The following is a 26,364-nucleotide window of genomic DNA, read 5'->3' as shown; positions in this document are numbered from 1 at the left end:
CATGGGCTGTTTTCTAACTGTGAACAGTTAGAGCTAAGGGGCAAAACACGTTGGGAGCATGTCAAGTCAAGTTAAAATAGTAAATTTGACTCGGCTTGCGTTAAACAGGAGAAACACTTAAAGTGAAAAGTGGCTTCGAATGGCCACAGTCCAGGTCAGGTGGGTAGAGAAAGAAAAAACGAACCTTTCATGTTCCTCAAACTAAATATGTCTCTGGGTCGTTCTAATCTTTTCCTCTTTTCCAGTAGCTCCAGACATGTGAGTTTAGTCAGCAGCCGTGCACTTTCAGTTGTGTGTTGTGAAAACTCCGCTTAATCCCCGCTACCGTTTATATCTGTCCAGTGTGGCTGTCTCGTGAACACATCGCCACCTTACGGTTCAATCTGAGTCAACTGCTGCGTTAAAATGCAATCCCAACTTTTCAGTTTTCACGCTCGAAATGGTTTGTAGAATAATTATGTTTATGTATAAACGACGCTTAAAATGCTGTACGGTTAGAGGCATCCGATTCGGCACTCGAATTAAGGGCTATTTCATTACTCTTAGTGAATCTGAAAAACCTTTCATTTGGTCTAGTCAGGTGAGCTCCAGAAAGTTATCAATGGAGTGGACAAATGGGGGATTCTTTTACTCTTGGGGTAGCACAACAAAACTAAAAGTCATAAAAGAAGTGAACGGGAGTTAGATAAATGTATAAATAAGTACAAACTGACTATTACGTTTGCGCTTTCTGGATTTTGGAGCATTCAAGCTGGGCCCACGGGGAAAAAAGCTGTAAGATACCCTAATTTTTGCTTCCGAAATTACAAACCACGGTTAGGTAAATACTAAGCGGGTTTAGTATGAATTAATAGTTCGAGTTCGAAGAAGGTCAAAGATAGTGAGTTGTAAGCGTAGCTGCGACTTCGATGTTATCTTCAGGATCATATTGATGTTTAGTGTAAGATTTCAACACTCAAATACATCCGAAATATTCTATTTCTGTGCCTTGCTATATATTTTGTAAATAAATAAATAAATTATTAATAATAATAATAATAATAATAATAATAATAATACATGTTTTTAAATACATTTTGTTTGGCATTAAGTCAAAGAGATAATAGAAAACCCAATTTTATTGAACTAACCAATACGGCACTTCCTGTTAGCAACCAAGTCATGACGCCTGTACGGTATCCATGGAGCATATGACAACAGTTTGTGCTATTTTTTATTGACTTAGCAATTCGGAAACGCGTGAAAAGGACCAAAAAAATCTGATTTGTTAGTCGGTGCCGACGTTACCAGAAAACCTTTAAATAATCTTTTGTGTTGGTCAGGCCAGCTAGGCTAACTTTGTTATCGACAGGGGGCTTTTTTACGTTAGCGTTAGCTGGTTAGCTCGCTAATCCACACCACGAAGAGCTCATCTAACTAGGAATCACACATCAAAACTCCAACTATGAGCGAACAACTGAAATTCATCGTTCAACAACTGAACATGGAGCCATTCAGGAAAAATTTTAACCTCATCACATTTGATTCTCTAGAGCCTATGCAGCTACTGCAGATTTTAAACGATGTTCTGGCTGAAATAGACCCGAAGGTAAACGGACTGTGTAACGTTTGTGTCCGTTTGTGAATTAATCGTTTATATTTAACATCTTTGATTGGTCTTATTATTTATGTAGCAAGCCATGGATATCCGAGAAGAAATGCCTGAACAAACGGTGAAGAGGATGTCATCACTGCTGGGGATGCTGAAATACAAACCTCCTGGGAACCTCTCTGACGTGTGAGCGTTGTTACCATCAATCCATATTAATCATTATTTGCGCCTTGGAAAATTATTCATACCTCTAGAACTTCTTAACACTTTTTTTTATCAAGTTGCAACTTGTAGTTTGTGAAGCATAAATAAAAGAATATGTGATTCTTAGATAAGATTTATTTATTTATTTACAAGAACATCTGGAAACTATTGCATATATCAGTGCCAGCTTTACTCTGATATAGCTCTAAATAAATTAAATCAAATTGTTAAAGTCTACACTCACTTCAGTGAAGATGCCCAACATTTTCAGTCTCAATTTGTGCAAAGACTTGCTTTTACAAAGACAAACATGAGACTGGGAAAAATGTTTAGGCAATTGCAGAAAAAGGTAGTCCTGCAAAGTCCTAACACATTGGACTGAGTAAAAAACACAACACATTTTTAATTTGTAACAACATATTTTTAAAGTCTTGTATCATTTTCCTTCCACCTTCCAATGAAGCACTATTTTCTATTGGTCTACCATGTAAAACCCCCAAGGAAATACTACATAAATGTTTGTTCAAGGGTGTGAATACTTTTGCAAGGCACTTTTATGTTTTTTTTCATTTGGTGTTATCTTAAAATGTTAATAGTACAATAAAAAAAATATATATGGCTTGACAATATGGCTGAAAAACATACATAAGCATTTCATATCAGTTGATATTGATAACTATTAGTTTTTGTGTGTGTGTTAATATATGAAATACTGCCCAATTGTTGGTGTGAACTTTCCTATTTTATCCAGTTTTTACTCCACATAATTTATTCTGCAGCAGTTATGAGGCAACATGAAATTGCTGCTGCACAAGTCAAGAAGTGAGAGAATTAGTCGATGCCACCAACTTTGCTTAGCTCTCTGTGAGGAGTTGTGCAGTTAAAACCTTTCCTCTGCCTACATCCCCCAGAATGTAGTGCAGTTCTGGATCAGAGTTCAGTGAATATTCTGCATATATAATATGGAATATTCTATTGATCAAGTGTCTATTGGATATATTGATTTATTGTTCAGCCCTACTAAAAACTGAACTAAAACAAACAACAACAAAAAATTCTAACAATTATTCTAACAAGTTAGAATAATTATTGCTTATCACAATCTGTCAACAGGCGTTATTGCTGTAATCATGTGACATTAGAGAATTTGTTATTGGTCTTTTTTTTTTTTTGTCAATTAAATCCAAACCTATATTTTACATTTTCATTTCCTTGCATGTGATATAATAAGAATCTTATTTTTTTCATGTCTGCCTTTGCAATTTGTCCCCTTTAGTTGTTCATAATCCATGTTACACCCTTATATATACTGAGCACATTTCTATTTGCGCCTTTACAATAGATGGAATTCGGACCATAGCTTTTATTATTTCATGTTTTATCTTTGATTTAATGCAGTAAGGCTTTTCCCTTCCTTATACAGAAGCAGCTTCAGACAGGGTCTTGTGACTGGCAGCAAACCTGTGGTTCATCCAATCCTCCACTGGTTACTGCAGAAGGTCCCGGAGCTGAAGAAGAGGGCTTACCTGGCCCGTTTTCTGGTGAAGCTGGAGGTGCCCGCTGAGTTTTTGCAGGATGATATCATCAACGACACCTATCATCAGGTGTGTTGTGCAGCTCCGTAGCAGTCACCATGTCATTTTTTGTGTTTTGGAGACGCAAGTGGATCTAAAGCAAACAGTCTGTGTTCACAGTATGAAGAGCTGGTGGAAGGATTTAAGACATACCATAAGGAGTGTGAGCATCTGAGGAATTCAGGCTTCTCCACGGCGGAAATCAGAAGGGTAAAAAAAAAAAAATCCTGTTGACAGTTTATTAATAGCGCTTGATGTTAAGCTGTGCTGTGTAAAAAAAAATTGAGGAAAACAAGAGGGTTTTTTTAATCTGCTGAATGTAAAGTATTAACACCAGTTGAACTTTGACAAACAATAATCCCAATCGTCAATGTATTTTGTTGGGACGTCATGTGATTTCCCCACTAAAAGTAGTGCATTGCAACTAACAATTATTTTAGTAATCGATTACTCTGTTTATTATTTTGACGATTCATCAATTAAGCAGAGAAAAATTGCACGTTATGCAGATTTTTTTAATGTAAGCCTTTTTTATGCATTATTAGAAATGCATTAAAATATGAATTTCTGAAGAATTAATGACTTTTTTTTAACAAGAAACATAACATTTTACAGACTAAAATGTAACAACGCAGCATTCCTCTAGTGAACACCTGATCATTTGTAGTGAAGGATGCATCTGGAGCAGGACAAAAATACTTCCTAATATCAACATTTGAGAACTCAAGCTGTTTCTGCTTGACTTAGAATCAGCGCAGGGCGAGCTGTTGATTCATTTTTGGATTCATTGTTTAATCGCTGGATTGCAAAAGGTGCTAAAAGAAGTTTTTTAAACATTTTTGAACCAGGTGAATCTAAATCTGTGCCACATGAGGAGGTTTGGGTTAAATATGTTTACAGATGAAGCTTCTTTTATCTTAAATTTAAAAAAATATATATATATTTTTTGTACAGTTTTGGCTTGATTACTGCTCTGAGTGTGTTGTTCTTCAAGCAAATGGCTTTTTTTGTTTTTATACTCCAGGTAACAATTAACATATTACTAAATTGGTTGACAATTATTTCAATTGTCAACCAATCTGATTAATCGTTTTAGCCCTACATAGTAATGGAATAGAAGGAAGAAGATTCACTGATTTTTAAGTGTTTTGGAGATAAAAATCTAAAAAGTGTGGCTTGAATTTGCGTTTAGTACCACTAAGTATTTCGCAAAGCAACATTGTAACTTACAAGTTTTCCATTGCAACATGAAATATGAAAAAGTTCAACTTGTGTCCATACTTTTAAACAGACTGTGAACCAGTGACATTAATTCCACTAATGCTTGCTTCAGTAGATTCACTGACATGATTTTTTTTGGTTTCTGCTTCAACAGGATATCAGTGCCATGGAGGAAGAAAAAGATCAACTCCTTAAACGTGTGGAGAGGCTGAAGAGGAGGGTAAGGCAGACTGTTTGCTTTAGTAAAGTCTGGAAGGCTTTAGATTCATCTCCGAATAACAACATCACCTCAGACATAGTATATTATCAGCTCCTATTTTGGACTCAAGAGGCTTCTGACAAGCTGTTTAACTGTTTTAACGAGACCGAGAAGTAATGAGGTGTTGAGTTAACTTGTCTTGCTTACGGACTCTGCCAGAAAGGTGAAATCTGACTCTGACAGAGGTGCCGATTTGTGTCATGAACATTGTCGCCTCCATAACTTGCTGCTCCCACTAGGTGGAGTCAGTGTCCAACCATCAGCGAATGTTGGAGCAGGCCAGGCAGCTGCGAGTGGAGAAGGAGAGAGAGGAGTCACTCACTCATCAGAAGCAAGAGCAGAAGAACCAGGTGAAGCCTTTAGATCACTTTAAGTTTATCTACACTTTAAATATATCTGCATGGGACAACACAGATGTGCAGCATAGTGTTTGTTTCAGTAGTTGTACTCTAAAGGAATGAAGAGGAGGGTAAGGCAGACTGTTTGCCTTACCCACATACCACGTACATAATTAATTTAAGATTAAATCATTGGAAACAGCKTCCATTCCAGAGGTTTACAAGTTTTACAAACCGAGCAACTTATGTTAATTACTTTCAGTTGAGAGAGAAAGAGAGAATTTATTAGCAGTAAATTTGCTGATCTTTAATTTAATTTCCCTATATGCCAAAAATTAACTTCTACAGCTTCTTTAATCTACATGTGTCTTTAATGCGTTTTTAGGTATGTATATACATTTAGGACATTTCTTAGCTTATGTGTGACAACTATAAATAACTGTTCCCTTTTTTAGTGGACACCTGATAGAGGTTAGGGGTGTATCGTTTATCATTTATCTTGAAAATGTTGTAACATGACAGGAATTTTGATCAGTCACGATCAATTTCAACTCCCAGTTATTGGGAGTACATAAAAACAAAACAAAGTTGATTCTTGTATTATCGCAAATGTTATTTTTTGCTGTTTATTCCACAAAACCCTCAGTTGATATCAATAAAGTGTTTGCAGTTCAGTGATATAAATCTCAATTTTCTTTTTAGGTAAGTGGTGTCCTGGAGAAGCCCGTTGTAAATGTAATTAATGTATCTTGGAGACTTAACAAACAGTCACTCTACTTAGGGGTTTAAAAGCACTCCGTGGTCAGCAGTTGTGAAAACGACTCCAATTCAACAGTATTTAATGCAGCCAACTTTCAGGTTAGATGTTACAGTTTCTGCTCGGGTTCTGACTGTTTTCTGACAGCATCAGAATCCGTTGTAATAGGGAACCAAGCAACTCTCACTTTTCACCACACATTCAGTTTATGTTTTACTGATTAGGAATTAAAATGTTATTTTGAGGACACTTCCTGTCACATTACTGAAACTCTGTAACCTTGTCTGTACTTTGTTTTCTCACACGATGTCATTTGACTAATAAAACCCCCCCCAAAAACTTCAAGTTATTGCTGCACAAGTTAAAATACTTTTACAGCACCTGCAGTTAAAATTTTCTCACAATTTGGCCAGACACGAAGAACAACAAAATCAAACTTGTACCAGATAAAATCTCCTCATAAATAGCAACCAGTTTCTTTGTGATTTAAACAGTAAAAATATTAAGAAAGAAAAAGTCTGTCCTTGTGTTCTCTTCCACTGGGTCTCTAATAAGTATCCGCACATTAATTCAATCTAGACTTAGATTACATTTCCAGATAAAACATTGTTAACTTTGTTATCTGTATCTGTTGATATATATATATAAATATATATATWTTTTTTTTTGCTTCAGAATAATTTGTTTCAAAGTTACATATATGCTTCAAAGAGCAGCGAAAAAGCCAGCTGGAATTTATTTACGTTTTGTTCTCTCAAGATTTTTAGGTTATGTGGCTCCAGAACGTGACATACTCCCCTTAAAGTAAAATACTATAATAGTTCCATAATACTCACACAGAGGTCCAACCATGCTCTCTTCTCATATGCAGTAGATTTATACGCAAGTCATAATATTTAAAATATCGTTTATCTGAGAGCCTGTTGTGTTTTGCCTTCGCAGTGGACTGATTTATTTGGAATTTGAAAGGGGAAAATGCATCCAGTTCATTCAGCAGCATCCTACCTATCGTTCATTGTTTTTGTGTGATCAGCTGTTTCAGGCCGAGCAGAGACTCCTGAGGTTACAGCAACAGTTGAAGGATTTGCGTCAAGCAGCAGCGGACGCCCACCCAGAGAGTGAGTAGCCCCGTGACCCCGCCGCCTCCGGGAGCTGGGCGGGGTGTATGAGGACAGACGGGTGTCTCTCAGCTAACATGTTTGCTGAGAGACAAACATGTTGTCTCTCAGCAAATTATATTGATTATATTGATATTTGATGTGCTATAATAGATCCTATTTAGCTGCTATGTTGACTTTTTCTGGCCTTTTTAAGCTGCAGGAGAGATTTACACATTCACAGTTTCTAAACTGCAGATGAAGATCAGGCTGCTTTGTTAAAATAACTTAGCAGGAATCCTGCATGTGCATCTTTACAAACAATTGTCATTGACGAAACATTTGTCAATGAATTTAGTAATCGATTAATCGCTAACTGGAGTATACAGACATATAATTGGCTGAAAGAGCAATATACTCAGAGCAATAATCAAACCAAAATTGTACAAAAAAATGTATATATTTTGCATTTGATTTGGAAAAACTTTTGTCGGTAAATGAAAAAAGCCCAAGTCTCTTCTCGCAACATAGCTTTAACTTCACCTGGTTCAAATTCAGTAAAAACAAAAACTCCTATTGAGCGACCTTTGACCCCAACCCTAATCCAAAATATGGGTTAGCTCTACCCTGTGCCGATGTTAAGTCAAGCTGAAAGCATTTAGTTTCAGAGGTATTTTTTTAGTTGTCCCTTGCTACAAATGATCACGTGTTCACTAAGGGAATGTAATTTTAGTCAACAACATGTTTATTTTCTTCATTTGAAATTAACTATTTGTTTATTCACATCTTTTACTGTTGAGTTGAGTTTGACTTTATTTGAACGCAGTGTTACAAAAGAATAAAGTATTGTATTTTATTTCTAATATTGCATAAAAATTGAAAATCAGGTTAACATCCAAAAAATAATGTAGAGATGAACAATTATTTTTGCGATCGATTAATATTTTGATTATTCTAACGATTATTCTGATGATTAATCAATAACTAAAACAGTCGTTTTGTTGCAGCGCTTTTATTTTTGACTTTATGTTATTTAATCAGTACGGTTGTTTGCTAGTGAACGCTGCATTCCAAGTTTCCCTCAATTAAATATATACTAGTCAGTCCCAGTGACCGTTTCACCAACGGTTTATGCCCATGTGCTTTCTGGGTTAAAATCAATCGAGAAAAGCAACCTCCCACCCCCCCAAACAGTTTCAACCTTCAAACATTCCCCCCTGCCCCGGCAGCACAGGTGATAAACGTGTAACACTTCTTCTGTTACAAACTGACTCCGGCCCCCCACCAGAGAAGGGAAAAGTTATGGGGACCACTGCTCTAAAGTATTAAAAATAAAACCTCTGTGTCTTTCAGGCTTGATGAAGCGACTTGAAGAAGAAATAAAGATCAACTCCTACATGGTCACCGAAAAACTTCCCAAGGAGCTGGAGGGCCTGAGGCGCACAGTGCAGTACATGCAGAAAGTGTCGTCAGAGCCTGCAATGGGCCAGGCTGACCTCCAGGAAATGGAGGGCAAGGTCTGCATGTGATTTCTAATGGCTTCAACGTGCGGATGTAGTCAATACTCAACTTTCTTTAACGTTCACTGTCACAGATTAAAGAAGTCGACTCTCAGATAAACCAGCTGATTGAAAAGAAGATGATGAGAAATGACCCCATGGACGACAAACTCACCCTCTATAGGCAACAGGTGCTGGTTGACAACACTTTTTAGATGTCTTTTATTTTTGGCCTATTTTGTTCCAGTAGATTGTTACTTTACAGTTAAATGTCATAAAATATCCCATCTGTAAAGGTTCTCTTCAGAAAAAAATATCAGTTATTCATATGCTTTTAAAATTTTATATATTATACACTGAGTTACAAAAAAATATTTTTTGGAAGCTGTCTATTTTTTTTATTGAATTAGGACTATTTTGTACCACTGAATCCAAAAATAACATTTTTTTCAATCAGGCCAGGTTTTTATTCTAATTTAATTTAGAGAAATTTGATTTTGACTAAATTGATTACATATTTGTGACATCATCAGTTAATTTCTGTTAATAATTCTCACAAAAAAAAGGTTTTGGGATAATAAAAATACTTGTTTTCTAAATTGAATGAATAATAAACACTGATCAGGGTAAGTACATGTGAAGTGAATGTTACGTCTCCGTCTCTTTTCTGTCCTGATGGAGTCTCTCCTCCTGCTCATCTCTCATTGATCCAGATCATCAGGAAACCGATCCAGATGTGAGAACAAGTCATGCATTTTGACCCTTATGTTGCTCCATAGTTCATAAAGTTGACCTGATTGAGCAAAACCAATGTGATTTTTGGATTCAGCTCATCAAAATGACCCTAAAACAGTTTTTAAAAAACAGACAATTTTTTGGCTGATGACCATTGTTATTAGTAAAATATCTAATAATGTTTATTTCTTTGTTTCTTTTTGTTTTCAGTGTTGTGACAACTATCAGATCATTTCAAAATTAAATATATTCTTTTCAGTTACAGCATAACAAAATCATTTCCTATACTGTGCCTTTAATCTATTCTTGTAGTGTTAGAGCTTATGCTATAGCTAGCTTGTATTGTAGGCCTGTTTTCCCTCCAAATAAAGCCAGTCAGGACACCTCTACTGAATGAAAATATCTAATACAGTAGATTTTGCCCCTTCATTACTTCAGGTCTTCGTAGTTTTGGTTGATTCGTATGTGTTTTTATTAGCTTGGAGACATAACAAACTGGTTTCCTTCATAAGGATTTAAAAGCACTGTGTGGTAGTCCCAGTCTCCTTTCACAACAGGAAAATACAGTGTACAACAGAGACTATATTTAATAAAACTTATATCTTATTAACATTCAGGTTCCAATATTGCAATTTCTGCTCAGCCTCTGACCTGTACAGTTATTCTGATCTCAATCAGACCTACACAATCACAGACATGATTGTGTAGGTCTAATTTTTTATCCACATAAATTGCCAGTGTTTAACTCCAAACATATAATCTGTTACACCACATGAATTCTTCTGGTTCATCTAGTTAATTTTCTCACAAAAAGTTGTCCTCTGAAAGTCCAGTCAAGCTAAAGCTACAGAAAGTGTTTTCTTACCTGATGAACATTGCTCTTAGAAACAACACTTGTAGTCAGTTTACTCCCTACTTGACCTGCACAGGTTGTTTTTTCCCTTAAATTCAAGAATTCGATTGTTTCCATATCTGTGTTTACTTCCACTGAGCTCATGTTTCCTGAGTAGCTCATGTTTTGTTTCAAAAAAACAAGCTGGTCATATCCTTTTTTGTGTGTCAACCACAAGCTACCATGCAACCTACTTAACTGCCCAAAGGTGGTTTTGACAACAGCAATAGAGAGTGACAGGCTTGAACGCAGCATCACCATCAGAAGGCTCTTTCTGTTTCTGAAAAGTCCATTTTGAATTACTTATCTGCCAAGGAAACCGATGGAAAAATGAAATCTTGCTTATTTTTGTCATTATTTTTATCATTATTTTTATTTTTTTTTAGTGCAGGGATTGTTTGGGAACAAATTGACCCAGAGTTTGAAAAGTCTCTAAACAAAAACCTCTGTTTGACTCCATGTAAACTCCTTGTTATGTTTGTTTATCCGATGCAACATGTCTCTTATAGGCCTCTATCATCATTCGGAAGAAGGAGTCAAAGGCAGAGGAGCTCCAGGAAGCGAGGGAGGAGCTGGCCGCCGCGGAGAAGGAGCTGAAGCAGAGGAGCAGCCAGGGACAAGGCTCAAACGGGGAAGAAGTCATCCGCGGTGACGAGGTAACGGTTCTGTCGGTTGCAGCCGTCACAGAGATTGGGCATCTCTGAGTTTCAGCGAAGCTGCATTGATGCTTCCAGGCTGGACGTCTGGGAATGTTTCTGTCAGAAACCGAAAGGCGAAAAGGACATTTCGCTTTCAGCTTTATCAAAGTGCGTTGAAGATTAGTAAAGCACTGAAAACTCGAGAGGCTATTTCTGTCCTTATCCAAACACAGACAGGCTCACTGTCTAACATTACTTATCCCTTTCTTTTTTTCCCACTCTTCCCCCACATTCCCATGTGAGCCATAAATAGAACACAAAAGGGAGAATATCCAGAACAAGGAACTGTGCTGGACAAACTTCCTGAGAGTTGGCCTTTTTCCTTTATCTCCACTCTAACAAATCTTCTGTCAAAGTCATCTCTGACAAGTGAAGCGGAGCTTGGTTACAGAAACATTAGTCTTTATTTATATTTTATGTTCAGGATGTACCCGCTAACCCCTCCTGTTGCACAGCTTGATAGCAGGGTCTCTTTTAAACTTTCATGACAAGTCTGTCCGAAAGTCTTTGCGCACAGTTAAAGAGCTGACCGTACGTGGTTCTGTGTTAGTGGAGAAATGCTGATGGTTTTTAGTGGGGCAGCGTTTGACACGTACGTGGCTGCGGGATGAGAACTGTGATTTCTGCAGAGGTGAGTTTCAAAACTTGGCTTTACAAGGAAAGCAACAGTAAAACATTTACTGTTGCACATCAGTTATAGAAACAGTGAAATATCAGTGGAAAAATTACTTTGAGCATGTTTATTCTCCTCAGGAAGAGGAGGGGAAAGTTGTCCACGTAGCAAAAAATCCTTTTGTGACAGAAAAAATTAGATTAGATCTTCTAGAAAATGTAGGGCTTTTTCTTAAAGCTGCAGTATGTAACTTTTATTAAAAATATATATGTTTTTTACATATTTGTTCAAACTCTCACCATGTCGTTACAGTTTTTTATGAGACAGATAATCTGTAAAAAGATTGATCTCCTCCACCTCCTCCCTTAGCCACTGTTGATTTTCTTTTAAAGAAATGCTAAGCTCCCAACCAAAATCAACCAATCAGAGGCGGGAGGGGGAGTTTAGCACTGACTGTCATACTTATGTGAGTGCTGGTAAATGTGCTAATGGCAGAGAAACTACTTATTGTCACAGAAAAACTGTTCATCTGCTCTCATTGGTGAGATTTGTGGTTGTAGTACAGGTGGCAGTAGTTAGTTCACTATTTGAGCTTTTGAGATAATGATTAGCGTCTCCCAGTTGGAAAAAAAAAACTAAAAAAGTATTGCCATGGATACGCATCATACCAACTGCCCAAAACTAAAAGAGAGAGCAAAAAACTTCCAACTGTATGTCATCCAAAACCAGAGGGGACAACTGTCCTAAGATGCAATGCCTCAACAAAAAATAATCATGAACAAAAATCTACAGAAAGAATAAATCAGAGCCACCCTAACACTATATAACCCATCCCAATTCCAATATGGGGGCTAGGAAGGTGAGGAGGAGGATGATGGGGGGAGGTTGGTTGGTCAGTGTGGTAGAGTTCTCAAACACTCACATCATCATTCCAAAGATGAAGGGAAACTCTGTGACGTCACAACTGGAGTCCTGCTTGTGATGTCATCAGCTATGTAACAAACTTCTACATTCTTGTCATTGCTTGCTGCACTACTTACAAGTTCAGATGTTCGCAAACCACTTTCAAATTTGAACATTGAGATCGTTTGCAGATCAAAACGGATTTTAACAAACATTGTTTTGTCCAACATGTCGAACCAAAGGCCACATTCCTCCAACTGTGAGATGAGACCCCAGCATGGAGCATGGAGAGCTGGACAGTATCTGCAAGGCTGGACTGAGAACAGAAAGCTTCCCATTGAGTTACAGAGAGARATCCAGAGACTTGGCTCTYTTTTGGAAAAGGAGAGAGCAAGATGGTTTGAGGAGAACCAAAAGCTAGTCTACGTGCAAAGAGAACTGGAGAATACAAAAGCYGAGTTACAAGGGCARAAAAGACTCARGGAGATGAAGWGAGAACTACTGACAGGAGAAGAGTTTTCSGATTCASAGTCTCTCAGACGAGCTATAATCACTTCCAGGGTGCACAGCGACATAAAACACAAGACRAAAAGGCTGCTGCAGAAGGAATTRGAGCAATTGAAGGTAGTTCATATTGTTGGTGAGGAAGCATTCAGRTCAMAAATCCAGRCAGAAAAAGAGAAAAGTGACGTCCTCCARCAAGAGCTGGACCAAATCAAGACTCACTACAAGGAGCTTCAATGGAAACATGAAGCTGCAGGTGAGGGGAACCTGTAGGTCGACATGCAGATGTTTTGTTAAGAAAAAATCAAACATGAGATAAAGCTCCTTGAAAACCTGAGAGCTGAGAAGGACGATCTCCAAGAAAAAATGTCCAAGGAGATTGTCTGCCTGCGGGAAACAGAACCGTCTGCAGAGTGAGCTGATGCTCTATAAGATTTCATACCAAGAATTAAACAGGAGGAATGAAGCAGATGTTTCTGCCCTGTGAGAGAAAGCAGAAGTTTATCAGTATGAGGTGAATTGTGAGAAAGAAGCTAATTTTGTAAAGAGCCAAGAACGACCATCATCTTATCAATGCACTTAGAGCTGAAAAGAACAATCTGCATCAGAAAATGGCACTAGAGTTCTCTTTCCTGCAGCAGCAATCTACAAACTCCCCTTGATTTCCAAAAACCATGTAAATTAGGGTGAATGACCAATGTAGATTGTCCTCAAGAAAGGTAGTATTAATTTCTAGAAAATTTAATTTACGAACAGTTCAGATCAGAGAAACAAACAAAAAAAGAGCCATTTGTGGTGATAAAAGCAAGGTGATTGTTTTAGAGGACCAGTCCTGATCCTCTAAAACCAGGACTGATTTTAGAGGACTGTCTGGACTAACTTCAGTACAGACAGGAGGCTTTTTTTAAAATTATTTTATAAAAATTGTTTGAATTTCTGTCAGTAATATATATGTTTGTTGTGTAATTCTAAAAAGGGCAAAGTGAGAGAAAACCCTATCACTCGATGGAATGAAGCTACCTAGCTCGTCACTGAACACAATGTTGCTCACCTTTTTCACTGGGACAGGAGAGGGGTTATGCTGGTATCGGGGTTAGAACTGCTGCTGACTGGCTCATCTGTGTGGTAAAAGGTACAAGTACAAGCCAAGGATATGTTAGTAATTTTTTTCCAATTATTTTTTTTTTTGGGGTATGGCCTGGGAACGCCTTACCCCAAGGCGTTCCCAGGCCATCCAAGAGACATAGCCCCTCCAGCTTTTCCTGGGTCTTCCCCGAGGCCTCCTCCCGGTGGGACGTGCCCAGAACACCTCACCAGGGGAGGCATCCTGACCAGATGCCCGAGCCACCTCAACTGGCTCCTCTCGACGTGGAGGAGCAGCGGCTCTACTCTGAGTCACTCCCGGATGACCAAGCTTCTCACCCTATCTCTAAGGGAGAGCCCAGCCACCCTGCGGAGGAAACCCATTTCGGCCGCTTGTATCCGTGATCTCGTTCTTTCGGTCATGACCCAAAGCTCATGACCATAAATGAGGGTGGGAACGTAGATCGACCGGTAAATCGAGAGCTTCGCTTTTTGACTCAGCTCTCTCTTCACCACGACGGACCGGTACAGCGCCCGCTTCACGGCAGACGCTGCTCCAATCCGCCAGTCAATCTCCCTCTCCCTTCTTCCCTCATTCGTGAGCAAGATCCCCAGATACTTAAACTCCTCCACTTGAGGCAGGACGACCCCCCTGATCCAGATAAGGCACTCTACCCTTTTCCAGCTCAAGACCATGGCCTCGGATTTGGAGGCACTGAGCCTCATCCCGGCCTCTTCACACTCGGCTGCAAACCGCTCCAGTGAGAGCTGCAGATCACRATCTGATGAAGCCAACAGTACCACATCATCCGCAAAAAGCAGAGATGCGATTCTAAGGCCACCAAAACGGATCCCCTCAACACCTCTGCTGCGCCTAGAAATTCTGTCCATGAAGGTAATGGACAGAAGGGAGGCCCAGACTTCCTTTTCCCCAGCCACTTCTTCCAGCTCCTCCAGGGGAACCCCAAGGGTTCCCAGGCCAGCCGAGAGACATAGTCCCTCCACCGTGTCCTGGGTCTTCCCCGAGGCCTAACACAATTTCAACTAATGTGTGAAAAATATTGTTTTTATGAAAGTTACTTCCTGCAGCTTTAATAAGTCAGCTATCTTTTGCAAGGACACACATTCATATTTCACAATCAGTAGACTGAAATGGGCAGATTAAAACTAACTTGGACTACAAGTGGAAGCTGTTTGTAGAGACAAAGAGTTCCTTGAAGCGTTGCATGAATGAAGTTGGTGGAAAATGTTTGGTCAGACTCTGCTTATCAGACTGCTGTGTCACTTTGGGAAATCAGCCGTGGTGGAGATGATCACTTTATCAGAGGTATTTTCCATTCTGACGACTGTGTGCCATCACATTCCTCCAGCCAACTGCATGGACCCTATGAGGGCCAAGGCTGCATCTGTTCAGTGATGTTTGACCAGTAACAGGAAGCTAGTCTCAAACGAGATGCATCGTCAGCTGTTTAAATCTGTGTCACAATGTTTTTTATAGTAAAATGGAGAACCTGAAAGGTATGGAATCTGATCAAAAATATTCTATTCTGTATTAGTGGAGTGGTTTGCCAAATCCCTTTTCACACTTTTGTGACTTTACAAACACACACTTAACTTTTTCTTTATAAAGAAGCAATATTATGTAAAATAATTTTTTTTTTAGTTTTACATCATGTTACAAAGTTATTCCCTGCTGAGATCATCATACAAGCTACTTCACAGTGCAACGCTGGTTTAAAAAAAACCAAAAAAAACTGTTAAATGGTTTACAGAGGAGCCATGTTGTGAGGACTTTTTGAAAGCGGAGCTTTTTAAAGAGACAGAGGACCAGTTTTAAGGAGTTAAATTAGGAATTTGAATTTCTTTTAAGTCACATTTGGTATGGAAGCCATTTTTGTAACAACTGAAGTTAACATAGTTACTTGATTGTGCTATAAAACAGCAATATATGTCTGGAAAACACATAATACCGCCCCTTTAATCTTATGTAAAATAAAAATCTGAAAGGTGTGGTGTGCATTTGTAATTAGCCCCCTTAACTCTGATAACTGTTAGCATCACCTAATTAGTTAACAAGGTTCAGCTGTGTGTACAGACTGTTGTACACACAGGTTGTTGCTAGGTAACCATAGTGAGTAATTTAGTTGATGCCACCCACCTGTATTAGCTCGCTGTGGGAAGTTGCAACTAAAGCTTTTAATCTTCCTCCATCCCCCAGAATGCTGTGTGGTTGGGGATCGGAGTTCAGTGAAATTATTAAACATTCTTTCAGACGTATTATGTGTTGATGTTGATCACGTGTCTATCAAGACACGTATTGTTTGTTATTGATTTTTTTTTCCCAACCCTAGATCAAAGGCCCACTCAAAGTCCTGACCTAATGCCGACATAGAATCTATGGCAGGGCATTCACAGCTGTTCATCAGAAGTGACTGACCCTGAGCTATTTTACAACGAATAACCCAAAAAAAGAAAAATGCGAGTCTTTACAAGTGCGAAGCTGCAGGAGACATGCGTGCATGCGTAGACGTTCCTGTAAATGTTTTCACGGGACACCGTGGGTGTGAATGAGCCGCATGTCCGAGTTACGACCACCAGCTGAGCTGCAGTCCAGTTTCACAGCAGTTGTTGTGTTTGGGGACACAATGTCGTGCGGACACCATGCTGGATTAGTCCGCCGCGCTAACCCCTCTCACCGCCCGCGTCTGCCCTTGACGTCCCAAAATACGCAAAAGAATAAACGTGCATGCACAACTGCACGCAGCCGGCCATTCCTCTCACACACACACACAGTTCTGGCTACATGGATGCCCACGGGACTCAAAGCACATTCTGTGATTTCTGGGGCTGTTCTCCCGTGTCTGTGGTCATTTATAGCTGCTCTTCATTGTGGAGGAGTTTCAGTGCGTCCCGGCAGACTGCGGCTTGGAGACTGACCGAATATCCACTCCAAACATGTTGTTTCGTTTGATGGAGATTTTTGCTGTCCTCGGGTGACCGTAAACCTCCAGAACGTGAGACGGATCCCCCCCGCTCCTTCTGCCCCTCTGTAGTTCTCTAATCCCTTCAGTTCCTCCTGAGGCCTTCCACTATCTCAGCTGTTGTCAGCTTCATCCTGTATTTTCCATACAGACAGTGGATGTTTCTGGTAGTGTTGCCATATTCATTCTTTTTATATTCTTAGAGTTGGGCTTATCACAATAATGAATAAATCAATTAACCGCACAATAAATTAAAATGAGCTCGATAATTTCCAGTTGAACAACAATCGTCCCCTAATATGTTTTGAAATGCAATTTTAGTTACAGAGACTCATAATCATAATCCGTTTGAATTATTGATTTTTTGGTTGTTTTTCCAGTTCCAGTGTTAAATATTCTTCAGAAATAAAATGTTTACGTGTTTATCTATAAGTGGGTATTCTTGCATTAATATGCAATTATTGTTATTATTATTATTATTATTATTATTATTAGTTGAAAATGTTCTCCAAATGACAAAATTATCATTTGTTGCAATAATCCATCCATCCATCCATTTTCTTTACCTTTGTTCCTTAGTGGGGTCAGGAGGGTTGCTGGTGCCCATCTCCAGCTATCGTTCCGGGCGAGAGGCGGGGTCATTTGTTGCAATAATTTCTGAGACAATTTTACCTTCTGCAATATTTGTTGTGACGGTCCTGCTCAACGTTTATTTTTCTTCTACAGCTTTGAAATGTTTGAAGTGTTGTTGATGTACTGCACTGCATTAAGACAATTATTTAAGATTTTTTTTCTTAAGTATTTCTTTTTCTTTCTTTCTTTTTTAGCTGAAACGCTTAGTGGCAAAATTGCGCAGCAAAGGAACAACCTACAAGAAGAAGAGGCAGGAACTTGCTGAGCTGAGAGCCGAATATGGAGTCCTCCAGCGGACAGATGAGCTTCTCAGACAGAGACACGACACCGTCCAGCAGAAACTGGTAACTCCGGCTGCAGCTAACGATTATCGTGGTCATCCATTATTCTATTGATTGTTTTGATGATTAATCGATTTATCGGATAAAAAAAAAAGCACATTCTAAAGATTTTAATCTTAACTGCCTAAGGCTTTTTGTACATAAGAATCAAAAAATGCAAATAAACAAATAATTAAATGACTATTTTATATAAGAAAATAAACATTTGTACAATAACACAACATTCTTTCAGTGAATGCTTGATCATTTGGAGCAAAAAATGCATCTGCAGGTAAAAAATATACTCCTAACACCAACATGTCAAAAACTCAGACCTTTCTGCTTAACTTAGAATCAATAGGGCTGATCTGTTGATTATTTTTTAGATTAACCATTTAATAAACGTTTTTTTTTTTTTTTTTTTAGGGAATTTGAATCTTGTCACTTGAGGAGTTTAGAGCATATTTCCAGATTAAGGGTTTTGCAGTTTTGGCTTCTGAGTATGTTGTTCTTTTAGCAGATAACTTGTTTTCATTTTATATACTTCAGTTAACGATTAATGGATTACTAAATTAGCTGATGATTATTTCAATAATTGATTCATCACAATTAATCTGATTGATCATTTCATCCTCACTGGGGGCCAAACTTATTCTAGAACAGCCTTCATAAAAATGTGTATCTGAACAGGATAAAGGAGAATAAGTACCTATATTTTGTCTTTTAGAAATGGCCCACACTTTAGAAAAATGTCTAATTCATTAGAAACTATTGGCTTCTCTCTTACAACTTTCTCTCAATCTGTTATTTTTTTTTGTCTCTGTACTGAGGGCTAACCTTGAACTGTTGCTTTGTTTGACCAGCTGAATTAGCCAAAATGCTAAAGAGCCAGATGGCATCCTCCCTGCTGCTTTCCTTGTTCTCCTATAGATCAGAAAAGCCTCCTTAACCAATCCCTCTGCCTTGCATTATTCAGACTGTGTGCTTCTCCAGGTGCGCCGTTTTCTCTCCATTCACAGCTTGTTTTTACAGTGAAGTGACAGAAGCTTCGTGGAAATGGCTTCACACCTTCACGCGGTCAGATTACCTGACTTGTTGACGGCCCGTCTGACGCAGGCCGAGCTGCTATTTCTGACAGCTGCATCTGCTGCTCTTCCTCTGTCTGCATCCCACATTAGGATTTGTTAAAGCAAGTTTTCCCTTCTGATCACATGGCAAGCTGACAACATGTCCTCTTCTTCACAGGGACTGGATCTTCTTTTTTTTTCTCAACTGGATTCTTGTTGCATTCCACAACCTTTTTTTTATTAGGCACCACATTAAGTCGTTAACTGGAGCAGACAGACTCAATAAAAGGCCACTCGCTAAAAGAACAACAGAGTCAAATCAGTAATTAAGCAAAACTGTACAAAATATAAATACATTTTACATTTAAGAGAAAAAAAACTTTTCTTGTCTGTAGATATGTTCCACCCAGAACTCCTCAAGTGGCAAAGATTTTGCTTCCCTCTGTTTAAATTCATATTTTAAAATCTGTTTAATCGTCAGAATCATCGATAGAATAATCTATTATTCCATTTGTTATTGCTTGTTGCAGCCCTAAAATTGCAACTGACTGTTATTTCTGCGTGATATTAGTGATTTTATTAGGACCTTTTTAAAAATGCTTCCCTACTCTGTGTGTCGCAGCAAACTGTGGAGGCCCAGAAGGGCATCTCCGGATACAGCGACACTCAGGAGGAGCTGGAGAGGGTCTCAGCCATCAAGAGCGACCTGGACGAGAAGAAGGGCCGCACTCTGGACGACATGTCTGAAATGGTGAGTATGCAAAGTGCTCACCGGTGGGAACCAGTTGGCTCACTGTAGCACAAAACAGGAGAGGACACAGATGGAGACTGGCAGTTTCAGTTTCTCTATTTATTTGGAGAATGCTGTTTTTTTGTTGTTGTTTTTTTTGTTTCTTTTTACGGTACAGATTCCACTCTTTGGTGAAGAAAAAAGTCATTGTTGTTGTCAAAGGTTTCTTGAGTGACCCTCAGCTGTCTTATTAAAATTGAGACATTTCCACATAAACTCCTCCCTAAACCAAATAACGGAATTGTAAATTACATTAGACACAAAAGCTATCATTCTGGCCTTATTAATATCAAAAGTCATTCAAAAACAAATACTTTATCATAATTTAAGGACAGCATATACATTTTAAAGTGTGATACAGTTACTATAATAATAGATAATACTATAGATAATCAGAGGTGGAACAAAATCACTAGTGTTCAGGTTTGTCACTTTGGAGGAAAACTAAAGAATAAACATGTCATATGTTTGAGCTTTGAGTTCTGGCTGCCATTTTTTCAGACTAAAGCAGACAGTAAAGCTAACATAAAGGGAAAGTAAATGTGGGGGATTGTTTATTTCAGCCCTCTTTTATTCTCCTACTCACAGTTACAAAGGTATTCATACCCTTTGAACTTGTTCGCATTTTCTCAACGTCACTATGTTATATTAAGATTTCATGTGATACAAAGTTGTGCAGAAATAAAAATGTGAAAGGAACATTTTCAAAAGGTAGTAGTGCTTGAGGGCTTTGCTCGAAATAAGCAGTTTCACTTTATTACTACGGTTGTGACTTGTTAGACTGGAACCAACATCATCATCGTCACTTTTTAAATTTTTTCTTTTTCTTTTTTTTTTTACCGCGCAGATAGAATTGATACCATGTGAGTAGCACATATAGAACTAACAAAATAAACAGCTGGATATTTGGCTGCTTCAGCTCCAGAGCTGTGGTGTAGTGGTGCATGCTGGCTCAATGTGTAAGTGTTTCATGTTTCGACTTGTCACAACAAGCTAGAGGGCAACTTCTATGTAGACCACTGGAGTTTTTCCTCACATTAGATACAGACATCAGCAATAAAAAGATGCTACACTGACTTAAAATCCTATTTTAATTTAAATGGGACTTACCTTCAGCAGCAGTTTCTTTAGCATCGTTATGAAGAAGTGTTTGGTTCTTAAAGTGAGTCCGAAATAATTCAGAACTCTGACTGATTCAGATTCAAAGTAATCTTTTGTTGCTTGTTTTTTTATATTTTTTACTGAAAATGTCTTTGCTGCACTGAGCATTTCACTAATTATTTCTGGAAGACTTTTATTTAGGGGCCTCTCTTCCTTCTAAGCACATCAGCACCACTGATAGCATTTCAACAAAAATTAAGAGAAATCTGAGAGATTTATGAGAGTTTCATTATCCAACCTCAACAGCGATCAGTTATCGTTATAATTTACTGAGATGTATTTGTGAACAAACAGAGCTCAAACTCAAAGATTAAACTGCGAGCATTAGATTGTAACTATGGTAACAAAACAATCTAACTATGAAGATTGTTCTTTGGACTGTTACAAACTAACCTTTCTAGCTCCTTAAAACCTTAAATTTAAATGTTAAGCAATTTAAAATCTTTTAATTTATTTATGCATACTATTAAATGAAATTCAGCAACATTTATATTCTCAATAAACAATTGTTACATTTCTATATCTGTGGTCTGTGTTAAAATATTAGCATTTATGGGGCCCAATCGGGCCTGGGGGTCCTTAAGGAGTGGCTGACTTAATTTGGATTTAGCAGAAGTGCAAATAATTCACATTTATTTTAATTGTATTTTTTATATTTGTTGTTTTTGAGATTCTATAGATGTGGATTTAAATAGCATGTCACTGACAATGTCTTCCTGTAACATATGTAGTTACCCACTAATATTACATTTCCTGTCAATTTAACATCTTTAAATACAAAAACACGGTGGGCCGCATCAGCGCCCCGACCAGGCTATTGCTAAGCCCGGTGGCTTAGCAAGTTTTCTGGGGGAAACCCTGTCGTGAGTTTAAAGAATCCTAATTACCCTCAATCAGTCAGGAACAGCTGTTTTCATTCATTCAGAAGGTGATAAACAGCAGACTGAGGTGAAAACTCCTCTGAGTAAGGTACAGAAAATCCCGTTTGACCTTTTTAAAAGCCTGATTTTGGCAGAGACTTTCTGTTTTGTGGTTAGATGAAATGAAAAATGAATTGCTTAGCCAAAACAAGGTTGCCACAATTTGACGTAAACAAAGAAAAAGCATTAAACTCCAAGATCATCATCCAGACTGTCAATGTTCTGTAGTTATTTTTTAGCCAAACGGTCCTATTGAAAGGTTAAGGACCTCATAATAAAAGATGTTTCAGAATAACAATGGCCTCAAACACACAGCTCCTGTGGTGAAGGAATAGCCTGACAACAAACATATTAACATATTATTCTCCTCTTACATCGGTCCATATGGATTTGACAGTGTGTGGCTTTGCGACTGCAGGGTGTCCACGCACCCTTAAAAAGTCTTAAATTCATTTACCTAAACTTAAGGCCTTCAAATGTCTTAAATTCATGTGAAAAATGTAAGTTAACCTGAAATACGTCAATCACAGGTCTTACATTTTTTGTTATGGCAGGACTATTTAATTTAGAATATTTGATGTAGTTTACTTGAATGTCAGGCAAATGTTTGAGCTGCACAGTGCGTTGTGTGACTTGAGGCAGTAAAGGCTAACCAGCTGCTAATGTACCCTTACGAGCTAGCTAACTAGTTGCCTTTTTTTGCATGTATGGTTAAGTGTGAATTTATTGCTAGTTGGCTGGATGTCGTTTGTGTTTGCCACTGGCTCACTTCAGATGCCAACCCGTACGATGCTACGTTCATTCTGTGCTAAAAAGCTTGGACTATTACTACATAAGTTGTGAAATTTTCTTTTGCATATTTAGAGGTCTTAAATTTCATTCATAATGGTCTTTAAAAGATCTTAAAAGGCCTTCAATTTGAGTTATGCTGCTCTTTCCCCCTCCCTTCTCTCTTTGCCTATTTTTTTAATATGTCTTCCTTTAAGATTTATCACGTTTTCCGTGCAGTAATGCAGTCTGCGTTGTTGCCACGTGCTTTTTTCAGGTGAAGAAGTTGAACTCGATGATTGTGGAGAAGAAATCCGCTCTCGCACCAATTATTAAAGAGCTGAGGTCACTGAGACAGCGGCGAGCGGTGAGTGTCAGGAAAACCTCGAGGTTCTGCTGCCGTAACCATTCAGTCACTCCTTTATGTGCAACGGATTCCGACAAAAAGCTTCAACTAAAATAGACCGTCGCTGACAGCTCCCCTGGGTGACTAACAGGATATGAATGGGACGTAATAATTTCATCCAACCAAGATGTGTGACCGTCCAGAACCACAACGCATCAGGATTTTTCATTTAACGCTGTTAGTGTGGACTGGAATGTCTCGGAGCAAAATCTGTCATTAACGTAAAAACAAATGCAGGGATTTTAACGCCGTCCCATGCAAACAAATTGGGGTTTATCTCATATTGTGTGTTATCCTGAATAAAGTCCATTAGGGACGATTTACATAGTCCTTGAATAACATACACAATGGGAAAGCCCCCCCACATTGCTGAGCGGGAGCAGAGGATTAGATTTTCCTACATGTGTTCCCAGAATTGCTCTTTCATCTTACTGGCTAATGTCTGCTAATACAGGAAGACAGAAATAGATTTAGTTAGAGCCTGTTGGACATGAAACAGCTAAAATACCAGCTGAGACATTATCCTGCACTTCTCAGTTTTCCTGCCATTTACTTGATGGTAATGTTTTTGGTTTTTATTCCTTCTTTTCTTTTGCCCAATCCATGGGAATGCATTCATATCAGGAGCTGAATCAAGAGTATGAGGAGAAGAAGGCCCAGTATGAAAGTTGTGCTGCTGGTTTGGAGAGCAACAGATCCAAACTAGAACAGGTAGAGTTCATTTTAGTGATTTTTGTTCATGCTTCTTATGGTTAATGCGAGAATTAAATGTTTTTTGTCCTTTTTGCTTATGATGAAAATTGTCTTTATTTATCAAATCACAGGAGGTGAAAGCGCTGAGGGAGGAGATGGCCCAGAACGAAAACCGATACCATTACATCAACTCTATGTCAGAGGCTAGTGATTTTGCTAAATAATTGCTTATTGCTGAAGAAAAACATCTGTTTGCCACATTGGCTTTGTTATTCCTTAAACAAATACAGAAAGATTTAAAGGAGCAGTATTATGTAAAATCGATTTTTTTATTTTTTTTGCTTTATATTATGGTATAATATTATTCGTTCATAATGAACATACCAGGAGTGTTTATTTGATTCTATCATGCATGTCTGAGCAATCCTTTAATCACCATGGTAACTATTAATTGTGCAAAACACCTGGGTCAGCCTAGCTCCACTTTCAAGAACAAAGCTCCTCCTCAGAGCTGCAGTTTCAAAACGTCCGCCTCACAGAGCAGCCCTCCGCTGTGACTCTCCCACTCAGCTCCTTCAGACTAGCCAACAGCAATTAGCAAACACCAGCTGTGCTCATTATAGGATTTATATCTCAGTGAAATGCTGGTAAAATGCTGTTAAACGGTTAACACATTAGGCATGTTGTGCTGACTTCCTGAAGGCAGAGTTTCAGAAAGAGCAGGTGTTTTCTAAAGAGACAGGCCCAGTTTCAAGGTGTTAAATTATGAAGTCAAATTTCTTTTAAGCCATATTTGGTATATACAGCATTTTTATAACAATCAAGTAACAATTACTGGATTGTACTATAGAATGGCCGGAAAATACATAATGCTGCCCTATTAAATGTTACTTTTCCATCTACAGCGGAAACATTTTCCAAGAGACCTGTGGCGGTGGGTGTTTGGTTACAAAACACCCACCGCCACAATTAAAACGGTGATCTTTGCATCTCTGTCATCTGCAGATCATTGAGATGCAAATTCAGCGCGCTGCTGAAGAGATGAAGGCCTATGTGTCATCTGATCCACAGGAGAAGAAGAAGACCATCAGGTGAACCTGTCGGGCTTGGCCTGCCAGCTGCTCACCAGAACCACATCCGTTTTTCTTTACCTAAGACTCTTATTACATAAGCATTAATCTGCTGACAGTTTCTGCTGCCTATACAGAAGAAAGTCAGATTACCACACCTTTCAGAATAAAGATAAACTGACATGACTCACATTTTCTAAACAAAAATGCACCGGGTGAAAAGTGACTTTTCTCACCCCATCCGTTTGTTTTTTTTTTCTGCTGCTTTGTTGCAGGGAAGTGTACATGAAGAACATTGCAGAACAGGAATTACTTGGCAAGGTGAGAGGAGACGATCTAAGCGCTGACTAAGATGAAGCAGAGGATCTGTTCTTGGAAATGTTTTCTTATTCTGCCAGAAACAGTCTGAAGGCTGACAGATTGGAAACGAAGGTTTATTGGAAGCTCACACAGCTGGAGTCTTACAGGTTCAGGTTACAGATATTTTCATGTGTAGAATTTTACCTTTTATTTAGGGCTGGGCGATATATCAATTAACTGAATTTTTGAAGATTTAAATTTTGGAAAATCTGGATTTTTTTTTTTTGTATTATTTATTATTTTTTTCCATTAATGCACTCCTTGGATTTCCATAGTTTAGCGTGACATCAGCCTGTCCAGGGCGGCCATCTTGTTTAACAAGCGTGTTTTACAGCGTCAGTGAATTCAAGTGACAGGTCATCACTACGGTGGAATATTAGCGATGATATGATTTATTTATGTTTTTTTACTTTATGGCTTTTATTTATCTATTTATTTTTCTCTTTTTATTTCAGAAGCTGCGTGAGGAGCAGAAGGTCGTGAGGGAGAACCACAGCGCCAACATGGAGCAGATGAAGATGTGGCGGGACCTGGAGCAGCTGATGGAGTGCAAGAGGCAGTGCTTCATAAAGGCTCAGAACCAGGTTTCTATTGGTCAGGTCATTCAGGAGGGAGGCGAGGACAGGCTGGTCCTCTGAAGACGTGATGCTCCCACGCTGTCTATTTGCTACGCTAGATGAAGCTTTGCATCCTTCAGCCTCCTGTAACACGGCCAAAACATTGTGAAGATTGGATTGTTTCCAGAATGGGCCAAGTTAATTCTCCCTCTCTTAAATGTTTTGGACCAGAGATGTTGAGCTTCACTTGACAGTTTATATTTTGAGACCTCTGACCTCTGGCAATGACCACATCTTAAAGGACACAGATCTCTGGTCAAGGGGTTTCTCTTTTGTCAATCCCTTTTTACATGCCTTTAAGGATACTCTTTCAGTCAAACGTGTCCAAACATATCGGCGAACAAAGTGGTACACTTGGGGTGTGACAGCGGTCATCTATTTTTGGCAGCACAAAGCATGACCATGTGCAGGGACTGTATGGGGTCCAGTTTTGGATTTCACAGGGACCATCAGGACCACTGGGGGGGGATAAGAGATTCCTGTGTTTGTTAAATTATTTGCCCATTTCTAATTGTTGATAACATTGACCGACATTCAAGTTATCGATCCTTAGTTCCTAACTGTGTTTTATATGTGTTTGACTGCATTAAAGTTTGCAGTTCTGAAAATG

The 26,364-nt window shown here is 38.6% G+C and overlaps 1 protein-coding gene across 3 annotated transcripts; it reads left to right on the top strand.

The window, feature by feature from the left end:
- Positions 1–52: 52 nt before the first annotated feature.
- ift81 (intraflagellar transport 81 homolog) lies at positions 53–26,364 on the top strand. Of its 3 annotated transcripts, none has more exons than XM_008417251.2 (19): positions 53–159; positions 1,533–1,588; positions 1,674–1,777; positions 3,219–3,399; positions 3,490–3,579; positions 4,745–4,810; positions 5,089–5,199; positions 6,978–7,062; positions 8,395–8,558; positions 8,636–8,731; positions 10,677–10,823; positions 17,777–17,926; positions 19,592–19,720; positions 22,886–22,975; positions 23,639–23,725; positions 23,839–23,910; positions 24,713–24,798; positions 25,053–25,098; positions 25,593–26,364. In XM_008417251.2, the coding sequence occupies exons 2-19, from the start codon at positions 1,538–1,540 to the stop codon at positions 25,773–25,775; spliced, it is 1,938 nt and encodes a 645-aa protein (XP_008415473.1). In that variant the 5' UTR covers positions 53–159; positions 1,533–1,537; the 3' UTR covers positions 25,776–26,364. The 3 variants fall into 3 exon arrangements, with proteins under 3 accessions (XP_008415473.1, XP_008415472.1, XP_008415471.1); XM_008417250.2 differs by lacking the exon at positions 53–159 and adding an exon at positions 177–442; XM_008417249.2 differs by lacking the exon at positions 53–159 and having other exon boundaries at positions 1,129–1,588.

The sequence above is a fragment of the Poecilia reticulata genome, linkage group LG9, assembly GCF_000633615.1.
Source record: "Poecilia reticulata strain Guanapo linkage group LG9, Guppy_female_1.0+MT, whole genome shotgun sequence".
NCBI lineage: Eukaryota > Metazoa > Chordata > Actinopteri > Cyprinodontiformes > Poeciliidae > Poecilia > Poecilia reticulata.
The sequence above is the reverse complement of the archived record's forward strand: the minus strand, read 5'-3'. Positions and strand labels throughout refer to the sequence as shown.

What these genes read in the sequence shown, in the direction of transcription:
- ift81 (XM_008417249.2), top strand. Translation starts at nt 1,445, where the DNA reads ATGAGCGAACAACTGAAATTCATCGTTCAACAACTGAACATGGAGCCA. An exon ending in CACTGAGACAGCGGCGAGCG is followed by an intron (nt 22,976 to 23,638) that starts GTGAGTGTCAGG and finishes CATTCATATCAG; the next exon opens with GAGCTGAATCAAGAGTATGA. An exon ending in GAGAAGAAGAAGACCATCAG is followed by an intron (nt 24,799 to 25,052) that starts GTGAACCTGTCG and finishes GCTTTGTTGCAG; the next exon opens with GGAAGTGTACATGAAGAACA.